We start from the raw sequence: 18655 nt of genomic DNA, 5'->3' as shown, positions 1-18655 counted from the left end.
GAGGAACGGAGAGGGCGGGCGCTAACGCATGGTTTTAAGAGTCTATTGAGGTAGATGGGAGCAGAACCAGTGAGTACTCTGAAGGCCATCATTAGTGATTTGAATTTGATGCGAGCAGCTAAGGGTAGCCAATGCAGCTCAACTAATAGGGGCGTGACATGTGCTCTTTTTGGTTGGTTGAAGGCCAGGCGTGCTGCCGCATGAATCAGGGGTGGGCTATTTTTTTGCTGTTATTGTTGGATATTTTAAAAAAAGCTAGCTTAAAATTGCTGGTTTCTAAACATTTCACACCAACTTTAAGGCAAAAAGTGCCTATTTGGGAAAAGTAAAATGTATTATATATATAATCAGGGGCGGCACGGTGGTGCAGCATGTAGTGTCGCAATCACACAGCTCCTCTGGGTGACTGTCTGTGAGGAGTTGGTGTGTTCTCCCTGTGTCTGTGTGTGTTTCCTCTGGGTGACTGTCTGTGAGGAGTTGGTGTGTTCTCCCCATGTCTGCGTGGGTTTCCTCCGGGTGCTCCGGTTTCCTCCCACAGTCCAAAAACACACGTTGGTAGGTGGATTGGCGACTCAAAAGTGTCCGTAGGTGTGAGTGTGTGAGTGAATGTCTGTGTTGCCCTGTGAAGGACTGGTGCCCCCTCCAGGGTGTGTTCCTGCCTTGCGCCCAAGTATTCCAGGTAGTCTCTGAACCCACTGCGACCCTGAACTGGATAAGCACTTACAGATAATGAATGAATGAATATATAATCAGATGAAAATTTATTGGGCACCAGTCAGCACACATCCATCACAGACTCCCACACGCTCACACCTGTTGGATTGTGAGCAGAAACTTGAGTACTTGGAGGAAACCCTTCATATACAACACTTCATATACAATAACCTGATGTAAGGACTGAATGTCACCCTGCACCCATAAAAATAAAGTTTCTTAAAGCAATGCCATTGAAAAAACACTTGGTTCCATAAAGACTCATCTACTAATACATTTAAATGGGTAAAGAACATTAAGATTTAATGATGGATCTTTAAACCTTTAAAAAGCTATTTTATGGCATCACTTAAAACATCTTTTATAGTACCTTTATTTTTAGTGCTGTGCTGCCCCGGCTATAAATAGTGTATTCCAATCTAATTTTTAAATACTCTAATCATTCACTATGATTAATCTGAAACATGAAATTATTGTCATTTTCCCCCGAGTTATGTAAAGTAAAATTTGTCTTTATGATTCATATCCCATGCAGAGCGAGACAGAGGGAGAGGGTTGATGTTCCTTGCTTGGTGCTGATGCTGCAGGATCTTGAGATCGCGAGGGGCGGGGCCGTGACGTCAGAAAGAAGGAGGAGGTGGTGGACGAAGAGGAGAGCAGGAGGAGGAAGAGAAGAGGAGGACGAGGAGGAGAGGCTGAGACATGACTGCGGTAAAAACGGAAGCGAAAGGGAGAGAGCAGATGCGTTCGGACTCCGAGGGTCAGTTGATGTCCGGCTGATGAAGATGGAGCCGCAGTGAATGGACCGAAGCATCGCGAAGGTAATACAACAAAGAGATGCTCTCTTTTCCTTCTCCGTTCCTATGACCTGATTGTATAACCCTCACCTTTCATGAGTAGCTCGGGGAACGGTCCTTAGGTCTGGGTGTCATCTAGTTTTGCTTAAAATATAAAGCAAGCAACCAAGATGTTTTTGTATTCGTGGTATTTTTTATTTAGGGGCAGTTTGACTGTAAAGTAGTAGGGCATAAGGAATCATCTATTATTAAACAGTTAGAAGCGTTACAAAACGGAAGACAAAGGTTTAATTAGCGTTATCCTAGCAGGTATGGAGTTACTAAAATTGGTTCGCTTTTCTAAAAACAAAACCAATATTTATACTCTCTTCCCTGCGATTTGTGTGTACATTTTTTACTTCTTTTTGCTGTTTTTTCTTTTTCTTTTCCGTTCAAAGATAATAAGGCCACAGTGAACGGTTGGAAGCCTTAATAGACGAAAATGTGGTTATTAAGCCAACCAAGGAGTTAACAGAATCCAGTATTTCCACTATCAAAACAGAGGTGTTTTACCTAATTCTTGTCCTTGTGGTACTCTTGTTTTTCAAGGGCATGTTTATTGTAAATGTGAAGCAAAACGATCGGTATAAGATATTTCTCAACGGCGGGCAGCATTAAAATGGAGGATAAATGGTTTATTTTACCGAGAGAGTGAGTTAAAGCATTGTTTTGTGCTAGAAACCTGAAAGCACATGTGCACTGCGTATCCCCCTCCCGCGCTGCCTCCCACCCCCCACCCGTCCACGAGCTGCAGTGCTTCGTGTGCGCGAGGCCAAATACTGCACTTTCCTCAGCGTTAGCCACCCGGCTAACCGTTTCATTTCACACCTTTGCCCATTTTGTTGCACATCCTGCTGTACATTTTTGAACACTTTTCCCTTTCGTTCCTCTCTGAATCCCTCGTAGTCGTTATTTTTGTCTGTGTTCTAGATGTAGTTGTACTTGTCCTGGGTCAATGTCATCGAGAACATAGTGTACAGTGTTCGGGTGTTCTCCGTAAGTCCCCCAACATTGGACGCCATGTCAACAAAAATATGCCAACAAGTGTTTTTCAAGCTTAAATTAAATATATTCTCTCTCATACACACACACACAAACAGTATATATATATATATATATATATATATATATATATATATATATATATATATATATATATATATATATATATAAATTACAGGCAGACAATGTTTCCTGAAGACCAGTTTTACATGCCGTGACACATCTTAGGCTGGCTGGAGATGATTACACAAACCGGGCAGCTAGAATGAACAACTGGAGAGGATTTTATGTTTAAAATGTACTTTTGCCTTTTTGACACTGCTATTTTTGCAGGCCCATATAGTCATATAGCCTTAAAGTCATATAGACATTCAATGTCAAATAGGCTATTATGTAAGTTGAAAGATTGAAAGAACCCTTAAATTTACCATTCTCAAATTAGCATCTGGTTTCAAATTAAAATCTTTTTGGATTTTGCTTTTCTCCATCAAAACATGTTTAGCAATGAAGTAATGAACTGTCACAATGTGTGCTGAATTGGACACAAACTGTTTTACCATTCTACTCATATTCCCCTCTGACAGAAGTTCTGTAGGACAGATAAAATCACAACAACAGGCCCTAACTGGTTTTATTCTAATATATTTTTAGATTGAAAAGAAGCAGACCAAATTATAGTTTAGATGACTAAATGCAATCCATATCTCTCATACACATCAAATTAACTGCTGTCCTTTTCAGGGTTTTACACTGATGTACACTGTATTGCTCTGCAAACTCTGCAAAAATGTATCACCGGTAATTGTTTTATTTACTTACATTTGTACTGGTGCCAGCGAATCGTATTTCCTACTGGGTTTACATGTTTTAGGTTTCGCTGTGACTCTGGGGGTTTTTCTCCATGAAAATATGTGGCACTTAGACACATAATTGCTATCCATGAGTATAAGGTTCTTATCACTATCACTGTGAAAAGCTCTGATTACAGAAATTTAGAAAAATCAGCACAAGCTTAATACTGTGTGGTAAATGGAGATGAACATTGGCTTTCTTATCCTAAACTAAGCTATTTTTAGATATAAAATGTCCAGATGAATATGGACATATGATTATATGTTTGACTTAGGTGTTCCTGCTAACATACAGAATAATAAACCTACTGACAACAAGAATCACTTGCTTTGATATATTCATTGTGTTTGTTGATATGTAGATCTCACTGTCCAGTGCATGATGTCTTCTCCCGGAATGGGAACTCCAAGCGACCCCCTCCTGGCAAGTCCGGGTGGGGACCGGCTTGGGACAACCCAGGATGGCGCATGGAGGCCAACACTGTCCAAGACGTCCAGTTTCCCCTCGTCCACTACACGCCATCTCAGCCACAGAGCCAACAACTTCCAGAGACATCCCAAACGAAGGAAACTGATACGGCCTTCTCCACCTCCTCCTCCCAACACGCCCTGCCCACTGGAGCAGCTGGACCTGAGCGAGCTGCCCCCCCGCCGCACCTTCCCACAGCTCCTCTTCAATGGCTGCATTCTGTTTGGTATCGAATTCAGTTATGCTATGGAGACAGCCTACGTCACTCCTGTGCTGCTGCAGATGGGCCTTCCAGATCAGTTCTACAGTCTTGTATGGTTCATCAGTCCTATACTTGGTAAAGAGTGCTTACCTTTTGAAATCTGGTTAATAATATTGAACATGATAAATATGAAGATATTAGTCATAAGTGATTCCAAACTTTTGCATAAAATATATAAAGTGTATATATAGAATTCTTCTAGTCATTACACATGCTTGTATATATCACTGCCAAAACATGGCCTTTTATATGATGCCAGTTACATTTTAAAATCTGCTTAAACCTCAGCTCCCCTGAGTCACAGCAGCTCAGCAGTGCTCCAGCCATTAATCTCACTTTGTTCCCTCTCTTCTTCAGGGTTTCTGCTTCAGCCAATTCTTGGAGCATGGAGTGATCGTTGTACTTCACGGTTTGGTCGTCGTAGACCTTTTATCTTTGCCCTGGCAATCGGTATGAACTGTTCTCATTTGGACATGAACACAAATAATTGTCTGAATACTAGCTACATAATCACATATTCAACTATGTGAATAATAATTTAGATAGTAATAAGATTTAGAATCAAATCCCCTGGACTGTTCAAAATTTTCTGTTGAACGCAAGAGATAAATATGACATGTCGTGTTGATTTTCTGACGGAACACCTCCTCTCACAATAAAATTCCTGAATTTGTCATTTGTCTAAAAGCTCTTGTTTAGGAGCACATTTACACTCCTCTAGCCAATACTGAGCATTAAACATAGTGACCATGTGCAGCAGTTCAATTAAATTTTATGGGTTTCTATGGAGTTAGAATTATGAGGGTTGTCTACAAAATTTGGACACATAGTTTGCATTAAAACATATGTGTTTCACTTGTGAAGCCATGCGTTTCACTTCCGTTACCCAATGGGTGAAGGTGTCAGACAAATGAAATGCACAAATATAAGTGTTACTATGTTTAAAGCATGCTTGCAAAGAGGAGGTGAAATCATGTGACCTCTTGTTGGTAATGGTACAGCAATGCAAAATAAAAAAAAGATTGTGAATTTTTGCCATCCTTAATTAATTTTTATTTATTTTAATGGTATTTTCCTTTAGTCAGACATAAAATTCATCATCCTATTTATCATCATCCGTTTTGCTTAGTTCAAAGACTGGGTTCCAATTTGGTCCACTCTTCTTAATCCCAATACCATTCTAATTCCCATTTACAGTGTTGTAGTACACTATATGTCCAAATTAATTTAGAAATCCCTTACATTTTTTTCTCACAGAGATGTTCCAATATCTAGTCTAGAGTTATTCACCACAACTCTGGTGTCTGGCTCCATTAATATATAGTCATATAGCTATGCTATAATATTACTTTCTATTGGTGTTGATTAGAGGATTTGGTGTGTTCTCTCTGTGTCTGCGTGGGTTTCCTCCGGGTGCTCCAGGTTCCTCCAACGGTCCAAAAAAAAAACACGTTGGTAGGTGGATTGGCGACTCAAAAGTGTCCGTAGGTGTGAATATGTGAAGCCCTGTGAAGGACCTTGTGCCCAATGATTCCGGGTAGGCTCCGGACCCACCGCGACCCTGAGTTGGATATGTGGTTACAGACGATGAATGAATGATTGAATGAGTTTGATTATTGATGTTATCCTCCTGATTTCACTTCTGTTATTGTTAAGAGTATGAGAGAATTTTCACAGTACAGGAGCAGATCAATATACTTTGGAGATTACCCTCATCTGTCTGCCTAGCTCTGTCCATCTTTAACTCCAGATTGATCTCGTGCCTGTTTTAAAGTCAGAAAGCAGAGTGTATGTCTATATTCATGTAAATGAAAAATCACACTTTTAATGAGAAGAATTGTTCACTGTTTTCAGGGGCTCTTCTGGGTCTTATGTTGGTGCTGAATGGGCGGGACATCGGCTCAGCTCTAGCAGACACAGCTGACAATCACAAGTGGGGCATTGTGCTGACGGTGTGTGGGGTGGTCCTGATGGACTTCAGTGCTGATTCAGCTGATAACCCCAGCCATGCCTACATGATGGACGTGTGCAGTCCAGAAGACCAGGACAGAGGGCTTAATATCCATGCACTGCTGGCAGGTCAGACCCCACTCTCTCTGTGTCTATATAAAACATACACACAATAAAATGTCACTACAAATGAAGTGTGTAAAGAGGACTCTGTGTTATAAGGATGTCACATTAAATTATAGAGATCATCGGTATGTGCTATGTTAAGCCTAATTACATTCCTTATATTCCATTCTATTTTAAGTTAGTTGTATCATAGAGCAATCTTTTTTCCCTGCTGAAGTAGAGGTGACTTAAAGAAACATTATCCATAACCTCCAGCAGTGAACCACATATTCAGGCAGTTATCAGGCAGATTAAATGTCTGCAGTGTGGAAGTATTTCAAAGTCAGAACAGTGGTCTTTTGTGATATCTAGAAAGTCAGCATTCCAGCTGAGGTTTAGCTAGTCTCATCATTTAATTAGCTAGACATTAAATTATAATCTGCATCTATTATACACATAGTGGTTAGAGTAAGAACACAACCAGATATCTTACTGGATCCTGTATTCTTAATATGAAAGAAATTGGCTTACAACTCTTGGTAAAAAAACAGATGATGACATTCCCAAATAAATCATAATCAATGCCCTGTTTGCAGGTCTGGGTGGTGGATTTGGGTACATTGTGGGAGGAGTCAACTGGGACCACACTGAGTTTGGGAGGTCGATGGGAGGTCAGCTTCGGGTCATCTATATATTCACCAGCATAACACTTATAGCCACTACAGCCATGACTCTCACTAGCATCCCAGAGCGACCTCTAGTTCAGAACCAGTCTCAGAGCAGAAGCTCTAGGAATCTGAAGAGCCCTAATCTTCCTCTGCCGCCATCCCCTCCACCACCGGCTGGAGCTGGGGCCCACCTGGAGGAGGAGGAGGAAGAAGGCCTTTACAGCTATCAGTTCTCAAGCCGCAGGTACCCAGATTCCATAGGTCACTCTTGCAGCGCCAATGCAAGGCTCTGTGTGGGTCTTAATAGCCCTATATCCCCTCTGAGCCCATTAACACCTAAATATGGCAGCTTTATTAGTCGGGACAACACTTTAACTGGCATCAATGAATTTGCATCATCTCTGGGGACATCATATATAGACAGCGTGTTGATCGACTGCTACACTGGACAGCAAACTCCGCAGCCCACAGAGCCCGCGACAATAGCCCCACCACTTCCCCCAGAAGATATGCCTTCCATACAGGTTTCACAGCAAATAGAAGCTCCCACTCCAACTGATGATTCACAGCAAAGAGAATTGTCACAGCCAAATGGATGCCTGGGAACTGAATGGTTGCAAACCACAGAAGAAGGCCAAGCCATTGAACATTTGGAGCCCACAGAGGCCCCTGAGCCCACTGATGCTCCACAGGCTGGATCGCAGAGTGGTAGCACCTCAGGAATCCTGAAACGCCCTCAGAGTCTCGCCTTAATGGACGAGCCACTGATAATCCCCAGCACTGGTCTGGACAATGGTCGCAGACGCACTGTAACGTTCAGCCAACAGGTAAATCTATCAGATTCTTTAAACCGATGGTTTGGTAGAAATAAAACTTACATATCCACCTCCTTTTCCTAAGTGTAGTTCATCAGCCAGGACAAGTTTGGTGTTTAAATTTTGCTTCTGTAGTTTTGCACTGGAGCAGTGAAGCTAATGTAGATCATTAGTGATTGCTGCTTATAACCACCACTTAGCATCTGCCTGCCTATATCAACACACACTGGCTTTGGTACACATGATAGGATGTTTAGCAAGAAATCCATCACAGACTTGCTTTTGAGGTTCATGAGAAAATTATTATATCCATAAATCAATATATCAATAAATTTCAAACGACACTTTGGGCCAGTTTCCCAGAGAGGGATTAAGATTAATCCAGGACAGATTAACCAAGTTTAGTCAATGGAAAATTAATCCCTGTCTGGAAAATCAGCAGTTTAAGTACATTAAAGGGAGTTACAATACACTGTTAACATCACATGCTAACATTAATCTGACCAAGGTTGTGCATGGATACTGGGATAGAACTTGGTCAACGGATGAACTTCCAGTTTTTGTACTATTCATAACACCCCCAGCAAGCTAACCTGGCACTGTAGGGCTCTCACGCAGGTCTGCTGTGGTTGTGCTTGCGTTTACTGAAGTTAATCAACACTGTGTAGAGACTCACCACCATCTACAACTGCGCAGATATTATTTAATGTTAATGTTAGCACGTTAGCATATCTGAAGAGGTAGCCATTGCTTTTTAGCCTTGTTTAGCACAAATACCTTTCCTCTGAAAATGCAGTATTTGAAAACATGTCCTTGGATTTCTTTTTATTCGACAATAAAACAAATGTAGAATTCTGACTGCAGCTGAAATGTGCTTATCACTGACAATGTGTTAGTCTTTAGCAATCCTCTGGCATTTGATGCTTCTTGGTTTTGATGGTGTAGTTTTCGTTAAAATGGCTTCAGCATTTTAGGTCATTATCATTCACCACTTCTGATAATCTCGTCTTGCTCTAAGCTGGTTTTAGGATGTGGAACCAACAATCCGTGACTAACTCGAAATGTCCACTTTAAAGATTTGTGTATTGTTATTAGCTGACAGATGGTTTTGAAGAATTTAGTTTTGGGAGGTATATTTAGGTTAACAAAGACTGCCATCTATGTACATTGCCATCTAAGATACATATTTACAATGTCAATTTCATAACTTCACACCTCCTACTGCACAAACTGCCATTGACGTGATCAGTTTCATGAAACTGCAGGTGTGAATCCACCACAGAAGTTTAAATGTCATTTTCCCATGGTTTATTCATACTATTGGAGCACTGAAGCATTTTAGATCACACAAGAAGTCTGATCAACTTGGTACTTAATTTCCTCATCTGCAAACTGAAAATCACACTTACTTTTAAAAAGTACTTCCAGTGTCATCTGAATATAGGGGCAACATTAGTATAATACAGTAATGTAGAAAGGACACAAAGCTCCTTCAGTCTTCCTGGACTGAACTTCTCAGTGTCCAGACATCTCAATACAGAATATATTTTGACTCGTCAGTCGCAGTCAATGCAACCATCTTCTTTGCTCTTCTTGAACTGGAAGCAGATCTCTTGAAATCAATGATGGTTTATGTGTACTCAATGGCTCTGTGAAGGTTTTGGCTTCTGCACTGAAGTGCACATTAAAACATTTATTCATTGGTCTTCTAGGTGGCAAACATTCTCCTAAATGGCATGCGCTATGACAGTAACCTTAGCGACAGCACAGAGGCCATAGACACTCAGATGTCAATGAAGTTGCTTTGCATCGCCATCTACAGGATGCCACCATCTCTGCGCAGCCTGTGCACCAACCACTTTCTGGGTAAGATTTTCTCAACAGATGCCATCAGAGGACGGATAACGAATATCCAGTGAATTCAGCTATTTAGGGTAGACACGTTGTTTACATAGATATGAAATTCAGTTGTTAAGAGCCAAATTGGATGTTGTTTGTTGACAGTACATTCTACCATCTGTATGGGTCCCTGGATAGTACAGAGTCAACCCTGACTGATGTAACCTGATATGACCCATGCTGCATTGTGTGGATTAGTTCTAAGAGATACATGTACTGATGCTTTTCCAGGTTGGCTGTCATTTGAGGGAATGCTGCTTTTCTACACGGACTTCATGGGGGAGGTGGTGTTCAAAGGGGATCCCAAAGCGCCCCATGATTCCAAGGCTTATCAGCGTTACAATGATGGGGTCAGCATGGGCTGCTGGGGCATGTGCATCTATGCATTTAGTGCTGCTTTTTATTCAGGTTAGTATGCCAACTTTACACCCGTGCTTAGATTTTATGTATTAGATGATGGAATACTGGGTTATTGTCAGTTACAATAGATTTAGTAAAAGCTGAAGTTATTTTTATGGCTTGTGCATTAGCAATGGATTAAAGGAACACTAGGTATGATTTGGTATAATTCACTTGTAATTGGTGTAATTCACTTTTACAGCACTGTCCTGAAATAAAAGGGGAAGGTGGTTCTTTCCTACCTTCCTCCAGAAGTTACATAGTACTGTTTCTGCAGTGCTGAGCCCAGATTAGCAACGACAGAGGCTCTGTTCTCCCTATTACAGGTCAGTGAAGCATCACAATGATTTTGAAGCTGCTATTTCAAGGTAAAAATACCACCAAGTGTTCCTTTAATATAACCTAAATTACTATGAGTTGTTTTGTAGTAGGTAAAACCATAGAATTATGGGGTTTAAAAGACATACTGGGATTGAAAATATTTTGCAGTGAATGATTCAGTTCTGGGGATTCTAGGACACTTGTGCTGGAGTACACACTTGTGACCAGTGAAACACATGGATTAATGAGTTCATTATCACCTGTCCATCTGTGTGTCTCTATGTTTTGCAGCCATTCTGGAGAAGCTGGAGGAGCGTTTCTCATTGCGCACACTGTACTTCTTTGCTTACCTTGCATTTGGGCTGGGCACCGGCCTGGCCACTCTCTCCACCAACTTATACGTGGTGCTGTCCCTGTGCGTGACGTATGGCGTGCTCTTCTCGTCTCTCTGCACACTGCCTTACTCACTGCTCTGTGAATACTACCAGAGCCCACAGGTAGGACAGAGTTGTAACATTAGGCAGCAGATACAGGGGTTGGACAATGAAACTGAAACACCTGGTTTTAGACCACAATAATTTATTAGTATGGTGTAGGGCCTCCGTTTGCGGCCAATACAGCGTCAATTCGTCTTGGGAATGACGTATACAAGTCCTGCACAGTGGTCAGAGGGATTTTAAGCCATTCTTCTTGCAGGATGGTGGCCAGGTCACTATGTGATGCTGGTGGAGGAAAACGTTTCCTGACTCGCTCCTCCAAAACACCCCAAAGTGGCTCAATAATATTTAGATCTGGTGACTGTGCAGACCATGGGAGATGTTCAACTTCACTTTCATGTTCATCAAACCAATCTTTCACCAGTCTTGCTGTGTGTATTGGTGCATTGTCGTCCTGATACACGGCACCGCCTGCAGGACACAATGTTTGAACCATTGGATGCACATGGTCTTACTGGTGCAATGTGTAATTAATGAAAATTGGCCACCAGGCTGCTCCAGTTTAGCCATGAAACATCCCACACTACAATGACAGGGGTTTCAGTTTCATTGTCCAACCCCTGTATATTTTGTATAATGTACAGCTTGTGTCAATTTTAGAGTCTCTTTGAAGGGGAACTTTGTATCAGTGACAGCTTTGGGGACGGATTTTGTGACTAAAAGCCTAATTTCTATTAAACACCACCTTCATTCATAACTCTTGTTTGACAAGGCAGAAACAGAAAATGTTTACCTGGGATATTCATATTTTCTCTTCCAGCAGCCAATCAGAGCATGTGTTTTTATAGAGTGTAATATATTTTGAGCTTTTGTCAATAGGCAATTGACAGCAGAAAATAAAATAAAAGCAACAATGAGACGGTATGTGGAAAATAAAGAAAAGAGAAGATTGAAATGTAGCTTTTTGAACAGCTCTGAGTTCTCAGGAAGAGTTGACTTTTAATGTGAAATCTAAAAATAGACCTGTCACCAGCACGCCAGCAAACAAAACATCAGTTTAGAACAATTCTGGGTCACATTGTCTTTGAAAAAGAAAAGCCTTATTCCATGTGGGTTATGCATGCAGGATGTTAAAAGCATAGCAGTGCGACAGGGCACACAGGTGTTCCTCGTGTTGTAGCTCTGAAGGTCATGACCTTATAACACCTTTTGTTTAATACTGGGTGTGGGTTTTAGTGGGGTTCCTGTGTATTGTATTTTTATACTTCTTATTCCATTGGCTGAAAATAAAGGAGTCTTTTACAGTCAGGTTTATTTCCTTTGTAGTGTTTAGGCAAATACAACAAAGCTCATTGGATAGGACTTCGGGAGCTGGACTGAAAGGCATTACACATTAGATTAACTACCACTGAAGTTGGAAATAATGGCGTAATCGATGCGATGTTCTTTGCTTTGCAGTGGGTGGTGAGAAAATGTCATTGTATGTCTTTTGGAGGTCTTAGATATGTCTCTAATGAGGATTTTTGTGTCATGATCTGCTGTACCTTGTTGTGTAATGTATTTCTGTGAATTTCTGGAGCGTCTAATGAGCTCTGGGTGGGAGGTAGGTGTTACAGTTTAAAATGGAAAGCAGAAAAGATTTTGATTTTTCTGTTTCTAAGCAGCACTATGTTAACATCAAATTGTTTCCACACTCACTTACCTTCCACTTATTGAAAAGAGCATGTTTGTAGATCTGTGCACTAGGCCAATTCATAACAAACACTCTTTTTACAGGTGAAAAATTGAACCTCTGTGTGACCTGAACTGTAGGCCATGCATTTACAGTTATATAATGACATTATTAGCATGATCAATGCTTCTCTTGTTGTGTTTTTGACATTTCCCCCAGTTCTGTGGCTCGTCAGAGGATGGGACCAAGCGGGGAATGGGGGTGGACATATCTCTGCTCAGCTGCCAGTATTTCCTGGCCCAGATTCTGGTCTCTGTGGCGATGGGCCCTCTGACCTCGCTTGTGGGAGGTGCCCAGGGAGTGATGTACTTTGCGAGCCTGATGTCATTTGTAGGCTGCCTGTACTCCTCGCTGTGTGTGGTGTACCAGCTGCCACCTCCGGAGGGTGAGCACCCGCAGAGTGAGAACCAGCCACTACTGGTGCACATTTAAATTTAACACTGCTATACACCCAAATACACTGCTTACACACACACACACTAATATACATGCTCATTAACACATACACATAGTTTTGTTTTGCAGGTTCTGTTCATTGACCTCATGCCTTATGTGCATTCATTTTACAATATTTTGTAAGCTTTTCCACACAGTTTAAGAAATATTACGTTAACACATACACTGACACAATCACAGACTCCATTAGCCTGCATTGTCTGTCCCAGTCCTGTTCATTCAGTGTTTGAGATATGTGAGAGGGTTTTCAGTATTCCTACGGCTAGTGTGTGAGATTCCATTTGTGGTCAGTTTTGGGGATCTGATTTATTTGTTTATTTTTTAATTGTCTGAATTGTAATAACAAAACAACAAAATACTGAATCCAAAGATTTTTTAGCTGCCATTTATCTACATATTTTCTATTAATAGATTTATAAATGCCATGAATCTAATAATAGTAGAAAAAAAAACACTCTCACATATTCGAAATGAAGGGAAACGTAAGAGTTTCAGTGAAATGCCAATGGACTGTTTGAAGATGTCAGATGTACAGGTTTATTTGCATGTGAATCAGCACTAATGCCTTACTGTAGGCCTCTGTTTCTGACTGTGTAACAGTAAAACAGAGAATGTGCGTGTGTCTCGTAACGGTTTCTTAAGATGCGTACACTGGCACTAGGCTAGTTATGCTGTAGGTAAGCCTTAAGTTAGAAAACACCCTATACACACACCTCCCAATATTACCCTGTGTTCACATTAGCAGGCGACAGATTAACAAGTGCTCACCTGTTGTCTGTGGGAGATGTTGATTTGTTGCAGCAACCAAAGCAAGAATCAACAAATGTAGTTGATATTTACTCAACTTTAAGCTAATGATGAATTGTGGGGCAGTGAAGCACCAATTCAAATAATAATTTTCTGCGTTTTATTTATCGAACCAAGCCTAGACATGTGTGAGGCTTCTGTTCTTTTTTATTCTCCTTCCCACATTTCATTGCCATTCCCAAGAGTGTTGCATGACAATGTAATAAAAAACTTGTAAACTGAAAACCATGGTTCATAACCACATTAAACCAAATTGTGATACACGTTTAGTAGATCACTCCTTGTCAGAAACTGGAGAAACTGGACAGTGTACACGCCCACATGGAACAACAAAAATGGCCCCGAACTCGACCTCTAAACCTGGCCTGATATGAGTGACTTTCCGTCTTTTGATGTGAACATATGGTCAGGCTGACTTTGCTGTAGATAAGCTTTAAATCACAGTTAAATCACATAATCACACACACACTTGCATTAAGATGGTTAAGCTATAGGCTCGGCTTAAAGCCCAGAGGAACCTAAATATGTGTCTTCTTTTCTAAGAAGAGACTTTCTTTTTTCTTGTTTGCTCACTGCATTTAAATGTATCCTGTTCATAGCTCATGCATTTTGCTAAAATGTTTCTCTTTTAATGTAAATGTGCCAATCACAAGACTGATGTTGAGTGCACCAGCCACTTCTCCTCATAGTCCACATTCATTCATTCATTCATTATTTGTAAGCACAGTGGGTCCAGAGCCTACCTGGAATCATTGGGCGCAAGGCAGGAATACACCCTGAAGGGGGCGCCAGTCCTTCACAGGGCAACACACACATACACACACACACACACACACACATTCACGGACACTTTTGAGTCGCCAATCCACCTACCAACGTGTGTTTTTGGACTGTGGGATGAAACCGGAGCACCCAGAGGAAACCCACACAGACACAGGGAGAACACACCACACTCCTCACAGACAGTCACCCGGAGCAGGAATTGAACCCACAACCTCCAGGTCCCTGGAGCTTTGTGACTGTGACACTACCTGCTGCACCACCGTGCCGCCCTCTCATAGTCCACAGAAATGTGTAAATCTAGGCAAGAGACCTCGAGAGAGCTTGATTCAAATGTGTTTATTTGGGATCAACTCATGTGATGATAAGGCTCTGCAAATGCAGCTTAATGGTCATAACTCATGAGCTAATTTGTGTCCGGTGGATCAATTCAGAATACAATCATACAGCAACTCAATGCCAATGAGCAAATGCGTTCTGAAATGCATACGTCTGAGTGTGTGTTGCTCAGAGAGCTGTAATCAAATACCAGCAGTTTTATTCTCGCAAGTGTGATTGGAAGCAGCATGGTGGCCCTGCAGCATAACTCTGGGGTCCTGGATTCGATCCTCGCCTCAGGTCACTGTCTGTGAGGAGGTGTGTTCTGTTCTCCCTGTGTCTGCACAGGTTTCCTCTGGATGCTCTGGTTTCCTGTCTCAGATAAAAACATGATGGTAGGTGGATTGGCTGTGTAAAAGTATCGCCCTGTGTTCAGTTGGCCTGTGCAGGATGTGTTTCAGAAAATGAATGATTGTTTGTCTGTTTATCAGTCATTACGTATCTTCAAATTATATACAAATTTTTAAAATATATTTTACTGTTCCCTGGGGCTTTAAACTGGATCATAATCTCATACATACACCACCACACCAGACAAGCTCTGACTGGTTAGACTTTAGTCAAGCGCACTCAAACATACACCACCTACTCCAAGTGCATGTTTATCACCCTGAATTGTACAGCTTTATGCAGACGGACACACACGAAAAATTAAACTCAGAATCATAAAACTATGGATTTATGATGGGTTGGCCTTTCCACTGACATCATGCTTTTGATATTGTACTCAACGGTGTCTACAGAGCTGAGCAGCGCGGCTGATTGGACTGCATGCGACCGTTGAGTCACGCTCCCCCCCTCAAAATCAGACCAAAAAAATAAACCTCATTGTTCATTAATTGTGAGACGGTCACAAACATTGTCGTGCACACCCACCCTTTTATAGTGAGCCATTGTAGCCGCACGCTCCTCCGCCTGCTGCCCTTTGACCTGGCATGATGGTTGTAATGACAGTCGTTCTTGTCATTATCAGGCAGAGCGGACGTTGAGACTGGAGTGTGAGTGACTACAGCTCAGCTTTACGGAAAAGGCGTCCATAAAAACGGAGGGAATGTGCCAAACCCTTTTACGATTTGGCGGCGAGCAGGAGATCAAGACGACACATAGTGAACAGTGACTAAACTTGGACTCTCCGAAGCTCTGTTTCAAGATCTTCTTGCCAGCTCTGTACTAAAGTGCAGGAGATATTTTCTCGGTGGCCACTAGGGGGCAGACCTCCAGGCTTTTCACTGGAAACGACACAAAATGTCACACTCCTGTGCACCGTGGAAAAGGTGTCTTGTCAAGGTTTGGCCCTGGACTGGATACAACTGTGGCTCTCAGTTGCTTTAAGAGATTTGACATACCACTTCTTTTTGTTAATCTGCATAATGCGGTGGTTTTATTTGAAGTGTAAACAAAATCATTCACATTGCTGATGTAAAATGATTGCTGAGAAATTTACCACTCATTGACTTTCCAGTGGTGATAAGGATCCAACCCAGTCTCACACCTACTCGTGATATAGTCACATATGCAGGGGACTGCAATTCGTGACATAGGCGCATATTTTCCACATTTTATGCGACAATATCACAATTATAAGTGAATGTTATAGGTAATTACCATAGAAACCGTCATATCAGTGCCCCGTGTTATGCGACAGTAACACGACAATTCTTCCTCATTATGACGTCATTACCATCCGTTAATACCACGGCCTTATTTTTATTTACGGAAAATGTAACGTTGCTAATTCATTATTTGCTAAAATATTGAAGCAAATAATGGCTAGAGAAATGTCTTTTTCAGTATTAACCTTTTGAAAATTACGTTACGTGAAAGAAATGTTATTGTTAGAGTTAAAGCTAAAGTAGGACATCAATAATAAGCATTGTTTAGGAGAAATATTATAATAAAATAATTTATGCCTTTGTTGGAGTAATAACCTATGGTATGTAAATCACATTATTCCTTTTTCTATGTTATATGAGTAATGAGGAAGTTTTCGTGTTACTGTCGCATAAAATATATGCGACTATGTCACGAATTGCAGTCTCCTGTATATGTGACTATATCACAAACAGGTGTGAGACTGGGTTGGATCAAAACAGGATCCCTTACAATTACCATCCTGGCTTTTAAAAGGTCATTCATAAATCCCTGTGATTCTGTTTGGTCTTTGTTTAATACTGTTTTTAATATAACCTCCACTTTTCCTTGTTTACAACTCAGTCAAACTCTGATTTGTGATAAAGTCACAAAAATGGCAAAGTGAAATTTATGGAAGTCGTTATGTGACAGTATCACAATTCTTCACTTATGAGAAATTAACATACAGATCTTTATATCACTGCTTTTCCCATTATATTTGGACACAACATATCATTGTCTGCTTAAAGGTTCTGTGGAAGAATAAGAAAAATTAGCCTAGCCATTTTTATTTGCTAAACTTTTAAATCTAATGAAGACTAAAGAAATGTCCATTTGTTATCTCCCTTTGGACTTAATGGGAGTGAATGTCCATTAGACATATCAGAAGCTGGCAAATGACAGGGAAATTCTCTTGTTAGTTCAGCTAAAGCAGGACAGGAAAAGCTGGAATTGCATTTCTGAAGTAATACAATTAGCCCATGCCCCTTTGGTATTGGAATGAAAACCTATGGTATGTAAATGTATTGTGCCCTTTTTTGTTTCATGTGTATGGTACATTGGATTGGTGTGTTTCTTTGCCATAAAATAATTGTGATACTGTCACAAAATATAAAAGATATGTGACTGTCTCAAAATGCACACTGTACTTTATGACTGTCACATATAGGCAAGAGCCTGAGTTATTTGTTAGTTCATTCTGCTACCTTGAGTGTTAGCAAACTAAGGGCTACAGAATTAGTTACAAAAAGTATACTGCACTACGCTAAACCAAATAAAGCAATTTATTAAAGGGTTTATGCATTCTACTCTCCTCTGAAAAGGTGGTTTAAATTAGATTAGCTTAGAATGACAATTAGCACAGGAAGTCTAGTCTATTTAAGTTCTCTGAGAATGAGAAAACATTTGTTAATCATTCGTGTAATAAAAAGGCAGTTTTTAAAGGTAAAGATCTCATGTCTATTTCCAATCACACACTGGGGAAAAAACAGAATTAGCAAGTTTTTCTTTAAGAGGGCCTTTTATATCAAACCAACCTGAATGAATTTGTTCTCATATAAACCCATCAAATTATGCAGATATTTTGACAAATTTGTGCCATGACCCTTCAAGTCTATTTGGGTAACTAAGTCTGATCAGTGTTTTGAATTACTCCAAGTTTTTGAAACAAGTGAATAGACCAGCCACAATTCTGATTGTGCAGTCTATATAAGCATTTTTCAAGACGCCTCATATACACATCTTCCAGTGGAAAACTAGATAACTGCAGTTGTATGGACTCAGCGCCTGGCGAATCAGGTAAATGATAGATGTTTAGTTAGCTTTTCTACACCAAGAGTGCTGTACATTCTTTGAAATGCTTTAAGAATTACTTTTCACATGTTCAGTGGATGTCATTTGACCTTGCAGATAATATAGCTACATCCGGGCAAAGATAACGAATGTCATACAACTTCCACTAGGGGGCGCAGTAGTGACAAAAGATACCAATTACCCTTGAAATAAAGGGCAGCTTGCAATAAAAAATTGTCAGTGCATTAAGTTTGCAAGAACTCACTCATCTTGCAAAAAGACCTCATAAAGGCAGAAAATTAAATGTTTGTTTGTCAGTCTCTGTCTGATTCTTTACCCCAACTAAAAGCT

The 18655-nt window shown here is 40.7% G+C and overlaps 1 protein-coding gene across 2 annotated transcripts; it reads left to right on the top strand.

Annotated features, from left to right (window-relative positions):
- Nucleotides 1-1398: 1398 nt before the first annotated feature.
- On the top strand, nucleotides 1399-18473 carry slc45a1 (solute carrier family 45 member 1). Of its 2 annotated transcripts, XM_066671265.1 has the most exons (10): nucleotides 1399-1535; nucleotides 3766-4209; nucleotides 4492-4584; nucleotides 5989-6213; nucleotides 6786-7684; nucleotides 9385-9538; nucleotides 9803-9979; nucleotides 10583-10788; nucleotides 12620-12845; nucleotides 15855-18473. In XM_066671265.1, exons 2-10 carry the CDS (start codon nucleotides 3783-3785, stop codon nucleotides 15881-15883), a joined length of 2436 nt encoding a protein of 811 aa, XP_066527362.1. In that variant the 5' UTR covers nucleotides 1399-1535; nucleotides 3766-3782; the 3' UTR covers nucleotides 15884-18473. The 2 variants fall into 2 exon arrangements, with proteins under 2 accessions (XP_066527362.1, XP_066527361.1); XM_066671264.1 differs by lacking the exon at nucleotides 15855-18473 and having other exon boundaries at nucleotides 12620-14196.
- Nucleotides 18474-18655: the final 182 nt, after the last annotated feature.

The sequence above is a fragment of the Hoplias malabaricus genome, chromosome 5, assembly GCF_029633855.1.
Source record: "Hoplias malabaricus isolate fHopMal1 chromosome 5, fHopMal1.hap1, whole genome shotgun sequence".
NCBI lineage: Eukaryota > Metazoa > Chordata > Actinopteri > Characiformes > Erythrinidae > Hoplias > Hoplias malabaricus.
The sequence above is the reverse complement of the archived record's forward strand: the minus strand, read 5'-3'. Positions and strand labels throughout refer to the sequence as shown.

Excerpts from the sequence above, each read along its gene's own strand:
- slc45a1 (XM_066671264.1), top strand. The coding sequence starts at position 3,783 with ATGATGTCTTCTCCCGGAATGGGAACTCCAAGCGACCCCCTCCTGGCA. Across the intron at positions 4,585-5,988 it reads TATCTTTGCCCTGGCAATCG|GGGCTCTTCTGGGTCTTATG; the intron begins GTATGAACTGTT and ends CACTGTTTTCAG. Across the intron at positions 6,214-6,785 it reads TATCCATGCACTGCTGGCAG|GTCTGGGTGGTGGATTTGGG; the intron begins GTCAGACCCCAC and ends CCCTGTTTGCAG.